The following is a 19,500-nucleotide window of genomic DNA, read 5'->3' on the forward strand; positions in this document are numbered from 1 at the left end:
AATACCACAACAGTGTATATTTGTAATATTTTCTAATACCACAGCAGTGTATATTTATATTGTAATATTTTCTAATACCACAGCAGTGTTTATATATATTGTAATATTTTCTAATACCACAGCAGTGTATATTTATATTGTAATATTTTCTAATACTGCAGCAGTGTATATTTGTATTATTTTCTAATACCACAGCAGTGTATATTTGTAATATTTTCTAATACCACAGCAGTGTATATTTATATTGTAATATTTTCTAATACTGCAGCAGTGTATATTTGTATTATTTTCTAATACCACAGCAGTGTATATTTATATTATAATATTTTCTAATACCACAGCAGTGTATATTTGTAATATTTTCTAATACCACAGCAGTGTATATTTATATTGTAATATTTTCTAATACCACAGCAGTGTTTATATATATTGTAATATTTTCTAATACCACAGCAGTGTATATTTATATTGTAATATTTTCTAATACCACAGCAGTGTATATTTATATTGTAATATTTTCTAATACCACAGCAGTGTTTATATATATTGTAATATTTTCTAATACCACAGCAGTGTATATTTATATTGTAATATTTTCTAATACCACAGCAGTGTATATTTATATTGTAATATTTTCTAATACCACAGCAGTGTATATATATATTGTAATATGTTCTAATACCACAACAGTGTATATTTGTAATATTTTCTTATACCACAGCAGTGTATATTTATATTGTAATATTTTCTAATACCACAGCAGTGTTTATATATATTGTAATATTTTCTAATACCACAGCAGTGTATATTTATATTGTAATATTTTCTAATACTGCAGCAGTGTATATTTGTATTATTTTCTAATACCACAGCAGTGTATATTTGTAATATTTTCTAATACCACAGCAGTGTATATTGTAATAATATATTGCTGTATCTTTCAGGTGTTGGATCATACTTTTGGTTTCAAGGAAGCATTCCATTCTTTACAAATTATGTTCCCAAATTAAATTTCTACCTCACACCTGTTATAGTAAGTAAATAAATTACTTTATTTCAAGTGAAAACATCTTCTGAACATGCCTCAAAGATGGTTGGTTGGTAATAAAATTATGAATACTAACATTCTATTAATTGTTAGAAGTAGAATGTAGAATTAAAAGAAGCGATATTTCCACCATTTATACAAAAAAAATCAGTTAATTTTCTTAGACGCTATAACTAAAACTATAACTATCATCTGATACACCAAAGAATATAATCAATTGTATGGTATACGATACTCTCTCTTATATATATTTTTAGGTATTAACATTATCAACATATATAACAGCTTCACTGTTCTTTAGTGTGTATAGTATGGCAGTCGATACTTTATTTATCTGTTTCTGTAAGTAACTGTTTTTTTCTATTGATCAACAAAAATATGGTTAGAATTGCTCAGAATTTATTGGTTATCCTGTTTACATTAAAGGTGATACACAGAAATGTCCTATGCTCGTCTTCAATGTTGAGCTACTTGTCCAGTATAAGGCTTATGATATAAAATATTTAAGAGAGAGAAAGTGAAAACGTGATTAATGCTCCTCTGGAATGGTATTGCATGCTGATTGAAATATTTATTTGGTGGTCAAGTATTTTGGCATACCATTTAATTCTTTTTGTTTTAATTCCTTTATCAGATTTTCACCTTTATGTTTTATTTTATGTTTTCAGTGGAAGATTTAGAAATGAATGATGGCAGTGCTAGTAAACCATATTATATGAGTAAAGGTTTAATGGGATTACTTGGCAAGAAAAATAAAACTGAAAAGAAATAATGTTTATTATGAAAGATTCTTGACATAAAGAAGTGTATGTTTGTGATGTGAAAAAATACTCTTCCATGGTGAATTACTAATTAGTAGCAAAGGCTAAATAGAAGATTTTCTTGAAATAAAACTGGGCTTATTTCAAGATGCAATAGGTCTATATTACTAATGTCTTGCCTAAAGAAATCCACTGACTTATTCATTGAGTTAATCTATTGAGATTAACCTTGGCCAAACTGTGATATTTATTTGATATATTAATGTAGTATTTTTGTAAAAAATGTATATTTTAGATATAAAAAAAAAAATAGTTTATAATTTTTTTGTTGGATGTTAGTTGTCAAAGTTCATTTTGTAACTTGTATCATAACTGAAATAGAGTTCAGAATTTAATATAGGAATTTTAGGTTGTAACATTGCTGGTAATCTTCCACGGACTAAGATATTCTTGGAAAGAGAGGGCTTAATTTTATTAAGCTCTTTTGTCACAGTTTGGAGAGAAATGGGTCAACGAAAGAAAATTATATATCACTGCTTAATGTTTAGAAATTTTAATGGTTAAAGTTATGTAGTGATATATGTCTGATACTCAGGGATATTCAAAGTGCTGTATGTTTAATATGTAAAAATGGATTTTTTAACATTATCTGTACAAATGTAGGCTATTGTCATCTCAAACTTTATTTTATATATGAAATGGAAAATCAAATAAGTATTAAACTTGTGAAAAAGAATGAAATAAAAAATTTTGAAATACATGTATCTGTTTTAATTTGTAGACCCTATTAATCCACAGGAAACTGTTGATGGCCTTGAGTCTCACTATGACAATTGTGAAAAGAAAATTGAAGTGGTCTGTTCCTATCACACCTGTAACAAAAGTTATCTGTCCTAATGCAAAAGAGATGACGCTATGCATGCTTGGTTATCCAGTCTTAATCATGAATGCATCTTTTATCAGCATACCCTGTAATACGCGACTAATTTCCCCGGGAAGTAAACTTGTTATTGAAGTAGGCGATAAAAATAGAACAACTTTTAGCAGTCGAAGTATTGGCCTCTAACTGCAATACTTTCTTTTGAAAATGGCTGAGGAGGAGCATAACATGGTCGATGAGAAGAAATATGGTAAGAGAAATTGACTAGATTTGTTTGGTGTTGCATCCGTCCAGGAGCGCAGCGCGAGTGATGCGGATTGGACAAATATATGGGATTGATATAGAATAATAAGAGTGATATGGTTGATTGGCGCTTACTTAGTTATTTGTTGTTGACAGTACTGTATTTAACTCTTACTGGCGGTCACTTTCAACTTAATTTGGCCTCTTGTCGCGATTGGATTGACACCTGTCACATTGGTTTACATGGCTGTATGAAAAAACTGTCAGTGTCCAATTTTGGCTACTGTCAAAAAAGCAAAGATTGAAAAAAAAATCATTGCTTCTATCAGGTTAGGCCTAGACCTACAATATATATATATACAAAAAAGTAGGCATATTATAAATACATCTAGAATAAAGCATTTTCTTTAAAAGAGAATCTACCAAATAAGGGTTAACTGATGTTAAATTTGTCTTCACTTATTCTGGATGGTAATTCATGTATCTTTAAATTTAGTTTAAGCGATGAGTTTAGACTAACAAATCTTCTATTAATATATTGTCAAACTTGAATTTACCGATGAATTAGGGATGACAGATTTGAAAAATAAACATTAGGCCAATTGAAGCTAGTCATTTTCAAATCAGAAGACGACAAAAAACTTTTTTTTTCAAGAGTGTGTAGTGTCATAATAATAATGTAAAATATTTCCAAGTGACGGAGACCTTACTCAAATATTTACTTAAAACGAATCACATTTTATTCATTTGTTTAAGTCAACAAAAAAATGTGGGGTCAAAGAGTTATTTTTATATTAATTAGAGCGAAAAGCAGTCAAATTCAATAAAACTAAAATCTACTGAGAAATAATTCTGTTGGTAAATTACTCTTTATAATATAATGATAATATATGATGCAGAAAAAACAATAGACTAGTGTCTGTTAAGATTTTCTTCACTGTCCAAGCCTTAAACATAACTATCCTTATTTGATTGCCTTTCCTGTTGGAGTTACAATTAAGAAGTATAACCATTATAAAGGTTATGTTCCCACTTTTAATCATTATAGTTTAATTTTTACAAAGTTCTGACTTTTTGCTTGTCAATTTTCAGGTAAACCTCATGAATATGATCCATCGTTTCATGGCCCTATAGAAAATAGGTGAGTAATAGTATGATATTTTAATAGATATCTGTAATGATAATCAGACCTCTATGGTTTGTTAGTGTTATATATTGTGCTAAATTGTCATAGAGATAATAGCTTAGTCCCTCCCCAGTGATACAGATCAATTTCAGTTCTATAATAAAATGAAGTATGTCTACAATGAAAGAAATAGAAAGAGTTTAGTATGTCTTAACCAGATATTTCTTGTTCAATCACATCCTTTCTGAATCAAAATGCCAATAAAAAACACCCAACTCAACAATAATATTTGAAATTTCTTGGGTTTTCTTGGATAAGAAACTTTCAGTCCAAAATGTAGGTTATCTTCCTGTAAAGCTTTCTGTGGATATGTGTTAATATAAGATGTAATTTACGTAAGACATATATATACGTATTTCTAAAGAACTGAAAGCATTCCCAGACAATAAAATTCCATTTAATATTTCATTTTGAGGACATATGTATTTGAAATGCCAGGCAAGACTTGATCACAGTAGTTAGATATTAAGGTCACTCATAATGTTAAAACAACAATAGAAGGACATGAGATGTGATATCTAGGCACTAAACAGGTGTTGGATTTCATATAATTTCCTGTAATATAGCTACTTCCGAAAATATTACATTGATGTATTGATCATGACTAAATTAAAAAACTTTTAAAACTTTATTACCTAATTGTTACTTAATTGTGCAAAGATCTACAGCCTATTTTAGGGGAAAGACATAATTGAATTGACCATAATAAGAAAATCATTGTTGAATACTGGGAGAAAAGTTTTAGGAACAATATCAATGAAACTATCATGGGCTTCCCCTCGTCTAGCTTTCAATCTTTTGCAATTTTTTATTTCAATCAGAAATTGTAGAAATGATGAACCGATTTCATTTTCAATGTCTATTAAGATTTTGAGAAGCTATCAGTTAAGGACCTTATCTTTCCCAAAGCTTCACATGAATAGCATCTCTTGTATGGGTATATTTTTATCACTGCACTTAACCTACCAGTATAAAATATACCAGTATGTCTTATATATCTTTTCTATAATCTTTCTCGAAATGGAATGTTGTGACCTACTTTCTGAGAGTATTAAAACTTGAATTGCACTAACATATGTAGTGTGTTAAACTATGACATCAGACTGAGAATAAATTGGAAAGAAAATCATAAAATAATCATGTTGAGTGCTGCAGGGAAAAGTAAGACACCTGATACCACTCTTAGGCTTATCAAAATGTTAAAGTTGTAATAAATATTAGTATGCTAGAAACTTTAATGTATAGAAATTGATGACTAATTGTACAGTGAGTTACTATTAATGGATGACTTAAAATGACAGTGAAATTTTTCTTAATAGAATGATATATCTGTATCTATCTGAAAATAAGTTGTACAATAGCTGAGTGTTAAGATAGGTGATGACGAATGGTTCAAATTTAGCAATTTACATATGACTCAGTCAATGAAACTCTAATTATTCATGATTTATTAAATTTAAAGGGACAGATGCGCCATTTTGGGGGTTTATTTGGGACTTGAATATATGTAAATAGTCTTCAGAAGTACTAGAAATGTACGAATATCGCATAATTCCTTAAAAAATACTTCAAACTAAGAATTTATTTTCCAATTTCTATATATATCTTTTCTATATATGGCAGTTTCAAGAAAAGAAGACTCGTCTTTTTAACTTTCAAACACAGATAATTCTGAACACACATGGATTTGAAGGCTCAAATTTTGACGGTTAGCTGTGAAATAAAGAGTTGACTTAACTGAAAAAATTATGGTTTATGAGGTATGATTGGTAAAAAAAAATGGCTAATCTGTCCCTTTAAGTAGATATTTTTTGTAGTCTAATAATTTTGCATACAAACTGACAGGAAAAATTATCAACCTTACATTATTGGTTCTATCAATTGATATTGACATTTTGTCACTTATGTAAATAGATTGACAAATTATATATATTATATAAACAAGTATAATTATATCAGATGTCATATCAGTCTATATTATATATCATCAATTTACACTGACATTTCAATATACAAATATAGCTATTATGAATTATCAGATCCCTCATGGTATTCATACAATAACATTCTATTATAAAGGTGTTCCATTTATGTATATCAGGAACACTTTTATTTGCATTATTCTGATCTCTAGTCTGGAATCTGTTGTCCATGTAATTCAATTAATATGACCTGAAAATGATATCACAAATGATACGCATACCGTATTAGAAAATCTCATTTAAACCAATTGTATTTTTCAGATCATGTACAGATATATTTTGTTGTATATTATTTGTAGTATTTATCATTGGCATGATATCTTGCTCCATTGTAGGTTAGTTCATTTGATTTTGTTCTTTATTCCTCTCATCCCTAATGAAAGTTTATTTCAATCTTTCTCAAAGATTTAATGCTTTAATGATTCATGTTTATGGTTGGTCAAAACAGAACCTGAAACATGTTGTTTCACACTATGTGATCTTCAGACTGACCTATTTGAGTTTATGAAGGTTGACAAGTAGTACTGGTTCATGTCAGCACAACTTGTTTCGAAGTGCAGAATTTGAAATTGATAAATATAACTACCATTCATGTATGACATTTATTATTAAATGTCTTATATTTTCAGCATATTCCCGGGGTGATCCTCAGAGACTAATACATCCTACAGATTCTAAAGGTCGACTTTGTGGACAAGGGGAACTGGCGTAAGTACATATACCAGAGTTGTTGACTTGACAATATAATCAATACAAGTCTATCAGCTTAAATTACCATTTAATATCATTATTCATTGGATATTACATTGCCTTGATAAGCTCATAAATTGTTTCATGATTAAAGATCATGGCTCATGACAAAATAAAGAGTCTTACTTTCACACATCCTATAGAATAATCCTTATCATATAATATGATATACCATACTTCTACAATTGACTATAATATATTTGTATAACTGAGTCAGTTGAATCGACTCAAAAACACATTAAGGACATACTGGAAATTTAGTAAAAGAATATTGTAGCTGAGTTAAATAATTTTTTTATTGTCATGTAAAGAAAAAATCTGAATATCTAAAAACCAATAAAGATGTTTTATTTTCAGTGACAGACCCTATCTGTTTTTCTTTGATTTATTTCAATGTTTTAAAATGGGACCAGGAGTTGCTCTGGCTGGTTGTCCAACACCACAGGTAGGCATATAATAAAACTTTTACAAGGGCTGTGGCTCTACTATTCTCATTCTTACCTGATATGATACCTTAATAACCTGTGATCCAAGTTATTAAGCTTTTCTTAAGCTTTGCGAAGTAATGTATGATACAGACCTACAGGTACTTTACTAGAGTAGTGGTATTATAAACAATAGTTGTGTGTCTTTCATCATCAAAACATTATAATCATAATAATACTTTATTTGACAGGAAAACCATTTTAACAGAGGCAAATCTTCCCTGGTATCCTCCTAAACTACACAAAAACATACAACAAATATAAAATACACTAATAAAATACACACATACAAAAATTATAAAATACACACATACAAAAATTATAAAATATACATACACAAGTTATAAACTACATACAATGTAGTAATGTTACACATTTAGAAACAAATGGAATATTTAACTTTGTTTAAGGAACACCTATCTTTCTCTACTTGTTGGTTTTGTTGAATTTGTTAGTATTCATTATTTTGAAATTGGAAAATTGATTTTGACTAACATATTTTTAGAGTTGTTTTGTCAGCATTTATGCTTGAGTAAATATTCTCAAAAACTCAAAATTTGAAAACTTGGTAGTTGATCTTCGTGATTTTTTTCAGCATCAGACAATTATGTACTTGTTGAATGGAATCTTACACCAATTCCTCATCTTTCAACTTACATTGTACATTAATAATAAATTTATTATATTTCAAGGTATGTGTGAAAAAGTGTCCTAGTTTTCAATATGTCTATCTACAAGCTAGAGTAGACAGTACAGCTAGAAATAAGACTATTTGCGTTGAAGGTGTTGATCCTAACAAGGTAAATATAAACTTATTACCTCTAATTAACATTGAATGTCAAATTGACATTTTAATTAACTAGTTGGCATGTCAGTTGACATTGTATCAAATATAGGTCATCATGACTTTGCTATCATTTGACTTTTTCATTTGACTTTTTCATTGTTTGAAAATTCCATTATTTTTTTGGATCAGATATACACTGTACATAATTCTACTGAAGTTGGTTTATTCATTCTGTTTTTGAATGTGACCACAAATAATTCAGTTATTCAAAATTCAAATCCATCTCAACCAGAAAAGAAGATCTTTATATTTGTTTCAGGGAACATTAGATGATTTTGAGAGTTTAGTAAAGAAAGATTATTGTGCAGCTTATTTTGTCAACTCTACTTCAGGTAGTTCTTGTTTCACCTGTCTTTAGATACTATCTTCTCTAATTCTCAATGAATTATGAAAATTTAGGCCATGTGCGTTTCCAGCACTGTCCATATTTTGCCAGGGCTTTGGTGACTCAGTGAGTTAGACGCTTGCTGCCTTACCTGAATGCCAGCATGTCAAGATACATCCTCCAATCAGTGATGCAGGATGTAGAGACTGACAGAGTTGAGTCATATGAGTTCAAGGCCCAGGTTAAACATATATATACAAACCTTTTTGACTTATGACATGTATCTAATCAAAGATTGTATGGCTCTGAAAATGTGTAGTTGATATGTTTGTTACAGATACACAAAAACATTGAATAGAGCTCTATATTATTATAAATAAAGCTATTACACTCGACAAATGTTTTAATAAATTTATAATATTGAATATATTATTGTAGTTGTTGGAAGATGTATACCATCTATATTTGATAAGATATTTGATAAAAGTGCTGCCATAGTTACTGAAGGTGGGGAACAATTAAAGACTGCTGCAGGAGAAGTGGTATCAGGTGATATGCTACAGAATGGTACAGAGTAAGTTTTCAATTCCTGTTTCTAAAAGTCTCTATTTAAACTTGAAACCAAAATGGTAAAGCAAGGAAGCATTATATAAGATAACTGTTAATGTCCAATAGATAAGTCTTAAAAAAGGAGTTATGAATATACCCATCTATGAGAAGCATATTGCCTGATAAACTCTATAACAATACCTTAGGCAATAACCATTCTTAATCATAAATGCTTTAAGCTCTTGAGTCATAGTCTAAATTGTTACTGTGACAGCAGTTGTTAGCTGTTTCCACTCAGAACACCTGATGCCATTTTGTGTCAGGGTTTATCAAGTCTTTTTAGTAATATTTGGTATATGTATTATTTTGTAAACTGTGAACTATGTTATTTTCTGTAGATATTTAGCTAAGTTTGATGCTGTAAGAGAATATGGTGCGTTGATATTTAAAGATATTACAGCCTCATGGTACACAATAATAATGTAAGTAGTACAGTGGTGTAACCTATTTTCGTGGATATAAGGATTCAACACCGAATTTCGTCAAAGTTAAAAAAACAAAATTTTTTAGATGTCTTAGATGTTTCCTCAGATATTCTACAAAATAATTAAAATTGGTTCATTTTGATTTTCTTTATGAATCCTTCACTTTGACCCATATATCATGAGCAACCAACTCGGCAACGGCGGCAGAATGTGTCACCTATTTTTGTGTACAAAGATTGATCTATAAATAAGTCTAGAAAAACACGTTGTATGGATACCGGGTGGTATAATTAACTTCTCTTAGTATTTATCTATAATATCAATTCATTATAACTAGTGACAATTCCTTCAAAGAACCGTGATTTAAAAAAAAAATAGTGACTGACAAAATAAGATACGTAGCGTGATTTATTGCTAAAAGTCACTGAAACAACATAAGAATATGATCCACTTTGTGTTCCATAGAAATTTTGGAATGACACGGAATCCGCTAGTTGATCACGTGACTTCATTCGTTGGCCTACATTCTAGCAGACGACACTTGGAATTCCGATTACCGCTTGTGATTATCAGGAAATTTGACCGATAAAAAATGGTGACGTTTGGTAATAAGTGAAATCCACCATTTTGTATTTGTCAAAGTATACATTAATACATTTTACCTTGCTTGACACTACTGATTTCATTCTACTAGCTGATGTTGTACAGAAAACCCATGTTTATTAAAACAAACTAATGCGGAGGTCGCGCAAGGTCGCTCATGTAAATTATTAATCCTTTCCGGAAATCCACCAATGATAGGTTTCCACGAAATTAGGTTACTTGACTGTATATGTATTTTGATGTGTTTTGTCTGATCAACTTCTCTTAGATAAAAATGATATGGTTGTTAAAATATTGGTTTACCAGTTGAAGAACTCAATTCTAGCTATGTGTTTCTCTTATCACAATAAAATTCTTATCCATGGATATCAGAAATGAAAGAAAAAATACAGGCAAAAGTTACAGGCCAATATAGACTTAATGATCTGGAAACTTAAACTGATGTAAATTTTCATTGTTCTTTAATTGCTGACAAACCATACATCTATTAAACATCCTCATAGGTGATATGAAAAGCTGGAATTATGCTCGGTCAAAACAACTTTGTCCCTTAAATAAAATTTAACATGTGTTTTAATGTTAGAATGATATTATTACAGAGGATTATGTTTTGTGATGATTGTATCGTTTATATGGACTGTTTTATTACGTTGGATTGTTGGTGTTGTAGTATGGTTTACTATGTTAGCTTTTATTGGACTCTTTGGATTCAGTAAGTTAGCTCTTTAATTTTTTTATATCCAGCCTAAGTGAATTCAATTTATTTAAATTTCTTTCTTCAACTCAAGTTGACATTTAATTATAATGACTCAATTCCCAATGGTACTAAAACTATGAAATATAATACTAGTATTTATTTGAAGTCCCAATTATAGAGGTATTCTATGAAAGTATTTGTTCCGTCAATAGTCCTAAAGGGACCATTTTCAGGGTTTGATTTAAATCTTGAATATATGTAAATAGTCATCAGAAGTACCAGAAATATAATAATAAAATTCTTTTCCTATTTCTGTAGATGTCCTTGCTATATATGACTGTGTCTCAAGACGACTAGTATTTCAAATTTCAAACACGGATAATTCTGGACACACATGGATTTGAAGGTTACATATCGATGGTGAGCTGTGAATACTATTACTAATTGCCTTAGTTAAAAAAAAATCCCATTTGAGATTAAGGTTGGATCGGAAATGCAATAATATGTTGATATCTCTTTCAGGTACTTATTACTGTTATTCTAGATATTATCATTTAAAGAACTTGAATTCAACAGCTGAATTTGGATTAGCACCTGCTTTTGTTGGAAATTTTGAATATTACTTATCACTGAAACAAACATGGCTGGCTTTTGGTAAGTTTAAATTGTTAATTATGATTGTATTATTTCAACATGTCCATTCAGCATGTGGTGCACATACAATCTGTAAGAAACATTTCATCATTTGCATGTTTACTCCAAATTAATGGCAATCGTGTGATCTCAGTCATCATGTCAGAGTCTGGAGACATTGAATTCATAATTCAAGTCGACCCAACTGTCAATGGGTGAGAATAATCCAGGAAAGATCAATGCCAATAGATTTGGCCAAGAACCAGCTGGAAGTGTAATCATGAAAGTTGTTGTCCTTGTAAAAAATGGTTGTTTCTTTCTGTAAATTGTAAATTTTGTTATTCCCAAGATATTATTAATGTTTATTTCTGTATATTTTAGGATGTTCTTCAGCTACTATTCTTATTATCTATATTATTATTATGATATTTTTGATCAAGAGAATCTGTATAGCTATTGAGTTAATTAAAGAGGGCAGCAAGTAAGACTTTTATTATCATTTTCCATTCTTAATCATCCTTTGATTATTTGATTAGTTCTCTTAGAAAAAATTCAGCCAATGTTGACTCAATTGAAGTTTGCAATCATAAAAACTTGGTGGAAATAAAGAGTTTTTTGTTCAATTTGGTTGATTCCTCTCAAAAATTATATACGTTATTCACTGAATCTAACTTAAGAGAAAGTGATTTTAAAATTGAAAAGTGCCTAATTGGTTTGTTCTTCCGAATGACTATAAAACTATTATTTTATTGTAGAGCTATTGGTAATATGATGTTTACATTGTTATGGCCCCTAACACCATTTATATTACAAATATTGATAGTAATATACTGGGGCTCTAGTGCTATATATATAGGTTCTATGGGACCACCAGAATATGTTAGAAATGAATCCAGTGCGTCTGCAGCTGATGGTATTGATGTTGTTTTACAGCAGATACCTTGTGAAGCTTCAGTGAGTACTTTACCTTCAATAGATTTGAAATCAAGAGTTTACTGGAAAGATTCTTATTTGAATGCCCTGGATTACATAATTTCTAACTGCAAAAATATTAAACTAATTTCTTTAAGTCCTAAACAATAGGAATATCATAAGTTAAAATGTTTCTGGAATTACACTAATGGAATCATACTTTCAAATCTTTGTTAAAAAGTCTAGTGAAATTTGGTAGAACTCTCCAAATTGTTTTAAAGCACAATGACAACGTAGGTAAATATTAGAGATAACATCATGTTTGTTGTGAGATAAAGTTGTAAGAAACTATAATTGTTAATGATTTTATAGGAGAATGATACAGCAGGAAAACTTTGTCAATTTGTAAAATATGGTGGAAATGAGTAAGTTTTATTTTAACTGTTAAATCATTTACAAATTTATCTTTGGAATTCAATTAATCAAATTAAAAACTACTGATACTAACAAGTAATATTATCACATCTGTGGAAAATCACTACAAAATCCCAATTTCAATCATTTCAGGTATACAATATTTATGCAGGCCTTCATGCTGTTTATGTTTTTCTGGTTGATGAATTTTGTTGTTGCCCTGGGTGAAATGGTTCTAGCTGGTGCCTTTGCATCATACTACTGGGCTTTTGAAAAACCAAAAGACATTCCAAACTATCCTCTTGCTTCTTCATTATATAGAGCCCTAAGGTAAAGAGTTATTTCTCAAAACATGTATCACTCAGTGTTAAAAATAAAAGTTATTGCTGTAGAAGAACTGGTTTTGACAGACCTTCTATAAAAATTAGAATGAAGCTTGGCATTGGGCAATACTTTTAAATATACAGCTTGTTTTCCAAATTAAAGCTCCTTCCTCCACAGCATAAACTAAAAAAGATATGGACAAATACTTAAGAACAAGTATTTGATTTTTGTGAGTATTTAATATTTTGTGTGGCCTCCATCTGCTTGTACAACAATTTTAACATGATTTCAAACTATGTGAAACTCAGTAATTTTGTTAAAAGGATAATATCAGATTCTGTGTAATGTATTGTATTGTTTGTGTTTGTAGATATCACATTGGTTCTCTAGCATTTGGGGCTCTATTAGTAGCTATAGTACAGATGATTAGAGTGGTATTGGAGTATATTGATCAAAAACTGAAAGCCAGTGAAAACAAATGTGCTCAGTATTGTATGAAGTAAGATAATCTTTTCAATCTCAATAAATTGGTATTATTAATTTTTCATTTTTGAAAAAATATTTCATTAAATTTGTATTAAAAAAATTTGTTACAAAAATTGATTCTGTTAGTCACAAGAAAAAAATAGGCTATGTGATTTGTGTTGATTGAAACATCACTAATCTTTATTTTAGGTGTATGAAATGTTGTTTTTGGTGTTTAGAAAAGATTTTAAGATTTATCAATAAGAATGCTTATATCATGGTGAGTATTTAGATTTTTGATTGAAGACAGGAAAAACATATTTATTTATAGTTTTACAATAATAAAATATTTTCACTGTTAAATAGTGCTTAATACAATTGTAGAGCAAGATACAAATATAAATGCCCCTAAAAACACTTCTTTCAACAAAGGTCACAAACTTGTCAGGTGTAGACATAAGAATGAGTTCTGCTTTTCTGGCTTCGGTGGGACTCAGACTGAGGGTGGGTCAGTTGTCTGGGGTCGTGTAGCATGAAACTCTAGGTGATTTCATGATTCGAGTTTTGTTTTTATATTTCTATTTATTGTGTATTGGTTACTTGTATTTTGTACTTATAGCTATTGAATTTAGTTGAATCAGATGTCTCAGATGCTGGCAATTGCATCAGTTTCTATTTTTTTTAAACAAAATCCATGTGTTTTTTTTAATCACCTATTTGTTTGTAGATTGCTGTGTATGGTAGAAATTTCTGTACTGCTGCTAAAGATGGCTTCTTTTTGATCATGAGAAACATTGTCAGGTAGGTAGAGGCTTCAATTATGAGAGTCCAGTATAAATAAACATAATTTGTGCTCAGTTCAAGACATCATTTGTGCTTGTCATTGTAATCTTTTTTGCTTGCAAACATAATGTTTTGTGCGGGAGAAAATTATCTTTAGCACTGGACAGCAGAATTATTTTATATCCTTGAGATCATGATCTTTTGTGATTATTCTTCAGATGATTACAGTTAGTACTGTTGAGCTCAAAATATATGAGACTTGTTATATTGTAATGTATTTACATATTTTATTTTATAGAACTGTAGTGTTGGATAATCTAACAGATTTTATATTGTTTATAAGTAAACTAATGATCACTGGAGCTATAGGTATGTTTATCATTATTGTATATTGTTTATAAGTAAACTAATGATCACTGGAGCTATAGGTATGTTTATCATTATTTTATATTGTTTATAAGTAAACTAATGATCACTGGAGCTATAGGTATGTTTATCATTATTGTATATTGTTTATAAGTAAACTAATGATCACTGGAGCTATAGGTATGTTTATCATTATTGTATATTGTTTATAAGTAAACTAATGATCACTGGAGCTATAGGTATGTTTATCATTATTGTATATTGTTTATAAGTAAACTAATGATCACTGGAGCTATAGGTATGTTTATCATTATTGTATATTGTTTATAAGTAAACTAATGATCACTGGAGCTATAGGTATGTTTATCATTATTGTATATTGTTTATAAGTAAACTAATGATCACTGGAGCTATAGGTATGTTTATCATTATTGTATATTGTTTATAAGTAAACTAATGATCACTGGAGCTATAGGTATGTTTATCATTATTTTATATTGTCTATAAGTAAACTAATGATCACTGGAGCTATAGGTATGTTTATCATTATTGTATATTGTTTATAAGTAAACTAATGATCACTGGAGCTATAGGTATGTTTATCATTATTTTGTGAACCTGCTATTATTATTTGTAAACTATTTATTATATGGAATATTTCAGGAGTTGCTGCTTATTTCTGGTTCCAGGGTAAAATTCCGGTATTTAATGATTATATTCCTGAATTAAATTATTATTTGACACCAGTTATAGTAAGTAAATGACATTATTGTTATGTGAACATAATATAATATGCATTTGAAACATTGTGCTTGCCTCAAATCAAGTTATGTATTTCAAGACTTTGTGTTGCCCTGAGTCTTTGAATTATAATACTATTCTATGTATATTTCAGGTGTTGGTTGTTGGAGCCTATTTGATAACCTGTTCATTTTTCAATGTTTATAATATGGCAGTTGATACCCTCTTCTTGTGTTTCTGTAAGTATTTAATCAGCATTTAACATGGTTATAGCTCATAGGTTTAATACTGGATTATAAAATCAACACAGTAACAGTGATATGCCTACAGCTTTCAATGTGTTATCAGTAGTCATGTGTTATGATTGCCCATGTGTTAACACAGGCCATTTGTTATCATTGCCCATGTGTAATGATAGCCAATGTGTTATCATGGTGCGATCATTGTCTCTGCTTTATCATTGCTCATTTGTATTTTATGTATATATATTTTACAGTGGAAGATCTAGAGAGAAATGATGGATCCATTGATAAACCATATTATATGAGTAAAGGTTTACAGAAAATATTGTCGAAGAAAAATGATTAGACAATTTAAGTTGATCAATAGTCAAGTATAATAAGTCAGTTATCTTGGGAGTATGAACTTGTTTTATCTGGTCTTATATTTGTATCTTTAAAGAAATGTGAACAAAATCATGAAACATTTCAGATTTGTAAAAGGCATGTAAATATTATGAAAACTGAATTAGTTGCATAGTAGTATTAACAAAAAAATATACAGTATTGTATTGAATATCTTGCCATGTTATTGAAATAGTAGTTTGTCTCACAAGTCTTTGATTAACTTTTAATTAATTATTTATGCAGGGAATGCAGAAGAATTTTCTGAGTGACCCTTCAAGAAAGATCAAATAGTCTTATTTTGATTATCCAGACATGGACATATATGATCGGTTATGTCAGTGAAGTATTTTTGTATTCCATTAATTATCTCTAGAAACAGGAAATAATACTTTAAATATAATTTGCAAAAATTTTATGAATTAATTGAAATCAGTTTTACTTTCCATATCTCCTTCCAAATAAATTGTTGCCAGTCAATTCAAACATAGCTTAAGTGATGTAAACAAACAGTGGGTCTAAATTTATAATCGCTGAGCAGATTTAGGTTTATTGTCTTCTCCTAGCCTTTCTACGTATGTCAATATACGTCTTTAGATTAAGAATTTATGGATAATTCATTATAAAAATCATTTTATTTTTTACTCTGAAAAATGCGAAAAGCCATCTTTTATTAATCTATATTTTCTTGATTGATTGCACAGCATAAAGTTTCAAATGTCTGAAAGAGACTAATTATCCAATTTCTTGTGCCTCTTTTAAGTGCAATTGAAATTTCATTTTTTTGGAAATCTATAGTTTGTGTACCGTGTTTCTTTTTGATTTATTTATTTGATGTATTATTATCATTCTATCACAAAATTATTTATCATATTTCATACTTGGTAATCTGTTTTTTTTTTTTTGAATATTTATATATATATATATACTGTAGGTATTAACATCGACTGTTAGTCTTCACTTTATTTTAATATCAATTTTTTTTACTAACAATATAGTGTTCAATTAGATTATACAATATAAAAAAGTTCTTCAATATTGTGGGGCAAAAGTTTTTGATGCTTAAAATCTGTACAGCTTTGAGCAGTCTTTGTTTAAAGTTTGTGTGTTTTTCAATTTCATATTATTTTCTGATCTATATTTTATATTGTATCCATTCATTAATGTCTTTATTTGATCTTTATTAGATTCGATCTTATAAATTGTTGAATTTTCCATGATTTTCTTGTAATAGTTATTTTTTTATGTCCATTATTGAAGAAACTATATCTGAAATTCTTGAATATATTACCTGCCTTGCAAATTAGATGTAAAAGTAAGCTTTTGGTTAAGCTTCAATGGGGCAATATAAAAGTGCCTTTAAATTACAGTATAATTATTTTTGATTTAAAATAGTTTGTACAGTTTAACTTTCAGGTAGTAATTGTTGTAGACCATTAAACTTTGACTGTAAGCAAAGCTTTTTTAATTTTTCATTATGGTTTTTTTTTCTTGAACTATAAGTAAAAATTATTTAAAATAATGTTTTGCCAAAATTACGAATAAAATTTTCTCAAATCAAAATGATAATGTTTCTATTTTTGGCTGAATGGCTCAATTATTAAAAACATTCCCTATCTACTGTTTGTGCTTTCAAATGCCTTTATAGAATCTCACCAACTTGTACAGTGAAATCTATTTTTATATGTCTTTAATTATATTCTTGATTCTGACATTATAACATTATATAGTCCAAATTCATTGTTTTCCTATTGGAAGTGCATCAGCTTGAATACAATTTAGGAGTATGAAATGAGCTTAAAAATGATATTGCTCATCCTACTTGGAAGGTAAATTCTAAATTGGAGTGATTTTAACAAGCACAAGTTGATATGCATTATATAAAAGTCTGATATATGATATGCCCATTTGTGTATATGCAAGTCCCTTATAGAATATCTGTGTATGGTCATCCAGCACCTGGTCATAATACTCAGGTTGTGATTATAGTCTGATACATCTGTCTCTATTCCTCTGATAGATAATTTGAAAAGTATCGACTGGAGTAGTCAGAAAAACAAGACCATGTTTTATGGGATATTTCCAAACCTCCGATGATGCATTTTTCCTGACATTGTAGTAAATTATCTTTACGATATCTGTATATTTGTGTTGGGCATCATTAAAACTTAAGTTTTGTTAGTATCACATGACTCTTTGAGATCAACTTTGATGGACGATAAGAATATCCATCTTTCTGAACATATCTATCTTTCAAATAGCTATCAGAGGTTGGGATAGAAGCAGATAATGTGATTATTGAAGAAAATACTCTTCTTTCTACCAGTCAATATGTATTTATGTATTAATATACTTATTAAATTATAATATATTGAATATTACTTATTGCTGTAAAATTTATCTTCTTGTTTAAGGTTAGTTAAGTAACAATATGAGCATTAGCTATGTTAAGATCAGAGTCAGATAAGCGACAATCAGTAGCTATATTTTTTATCAAATGTATCTATATACATGATTTATTATGTATCATTTATTGTTTGTTTCTTGACAAATTATATTATTACTCCAAAATTTCTTCCTTGAAATATATATTTGTTAAACTGTTTATTGACAATAAAATTATCTTGTAGTTATAATTGTCTTTTAATACAGGCACAATTTATAAATGAATTGAAGACTTCATATAATAACGTATTGAAAGATATATGGGTTATGATAATTAAGGGAAGTACAGGGTAGGAGTTAGTCTAGCCAAAAAAAGGATATTTCAGTGCTTAAATTGAAATTTAAGTCAAGAAATTTGAAATCAAAACTAATAGCATGGTTGGCATTTCCTACTGCTTACCTTTAATTGTCAGATCTCCTTTATGCTGGTTCATTTTGCATACTAGTTTATTACTTAACAGGCTTCCACAGAAATAAGTTCGGGATTAGATTGTGGAATACAGTACATTATTAATAAGTTATTTGGCAGATAAAGTAGTAGTCATTAAATCAGATTTTAGCCCAGTTATCTATATTTGCACTATTTACAACTGCACATTATAAATACACATATAGATGTTATATTATAGTACATGTAATAACTTATTGATTAAAACTGACTGAATCTCAACCCAATCTTAAGTCTGGATTATGTACACGATGTTAATCTAATCTGATAAAAGGAAAAAAGCTACATCATTTTCAATATTCAGGCAAGCATACTAAAGATACTGATAAAATAACTCATAGATTTCGAAGAACAATTTTTTCTCTAATTGTATTCAGTAAATATAAAAGAAGTAAAGAGGAAAGGTATAGAAATAATTTAATAATAGCATTTGTATAGAAATATGACTGAAGTAATCATTAAAGTGAAACTGTACATGATTATTGTTTCATTGTTTAAGGGACAG

At 29.1% G+C, this 19,500-nt stretch overlaps 2 protein-coding genes across 2 annotated transcripts in view; both read left to right on the forward strand.

Moving 5' to 3' along the window:
• LOTGIDRAFT_120296 (hypothetical protein) overlaps window positions 1-1,820 on the forward strand; it is a gene marked incomplete at both ends in the record, with an annotated part of 8,884 nt that extends 7,064 nt beyond the window's left edge. Inside the window, 3 exons of the mRNA XM_009058259.1 lie at window positions 945-1,033; window positions 1,306-1,390; window positions 1,717-1,820. Coding sequence (XP_009056507.1) covers window positions 945-1,033; window positions 1,306-1,390; window positions 1,717-1,820 — 278 coding nt within the window. The remainder of the gene's footprint in view (window positions 1-944; window positions 1,034-1,305; window positions 1,391-1,716) is intronic.
• A 1,076-nt stretch (window positions 1,821-2,896) lies between these two features.
• LOTGIDRAFT_232925 (hypothetical protein) lies at window positions 2,897-16,769 on the forward strand (the record flags this gene model as incomplete). The annotated part of the gene is made up of 22 exons (XM_009058260.1): window positions 2,897-2,939; window positions 4,025-4,073; window positions 6,362-6,435; window positions 6,730-6,808; window positions 7,208-7,295; window positions 8,028-8,135; window positions 8,442-8,514; window positions 8,946-9,081; window positions 9,455-9,538; window positions 10,744-10,856; window positions 11,364-11,495; window positions 11,856-11,955; window positions 12,230-12,428; window positions 12,759-12,811; window positions 12,954-13,130; window positions 13,495-13,623; window positions 13,800-13,869; window positions 14,317-14,390; window positions 14,671-14,741; window positions 15,402-15,490; window positions 15,634-15,718; window positions 15,976-16,769. 22 exons carry the CDS (start codon window positions 2,897-2,899, stop codon window positions 16,065-16,067), a joined length of 2,118 nt encoding a protein of 705 aa, XP_009056508.1. The 3' UTR covers window positions 16,068-16,769.
• Window positions 16,770-19,500: the final 2,731 nt, after the last annotated feature.

Source organism: Lottia gigantea, assembly GCF_000327385.1.
Source record: "Lottia gigantea unplaced genomic scaffold LOTGIsca_33, whole genome shotgun sequence".
In the NCBI taxonomy this organism is placed as follows: domain Eukaryota; kingdom Metazoa; phylum Mollusca; class Gastropoda; family Lottiidae; genus Lottia; species Lottia gigantea.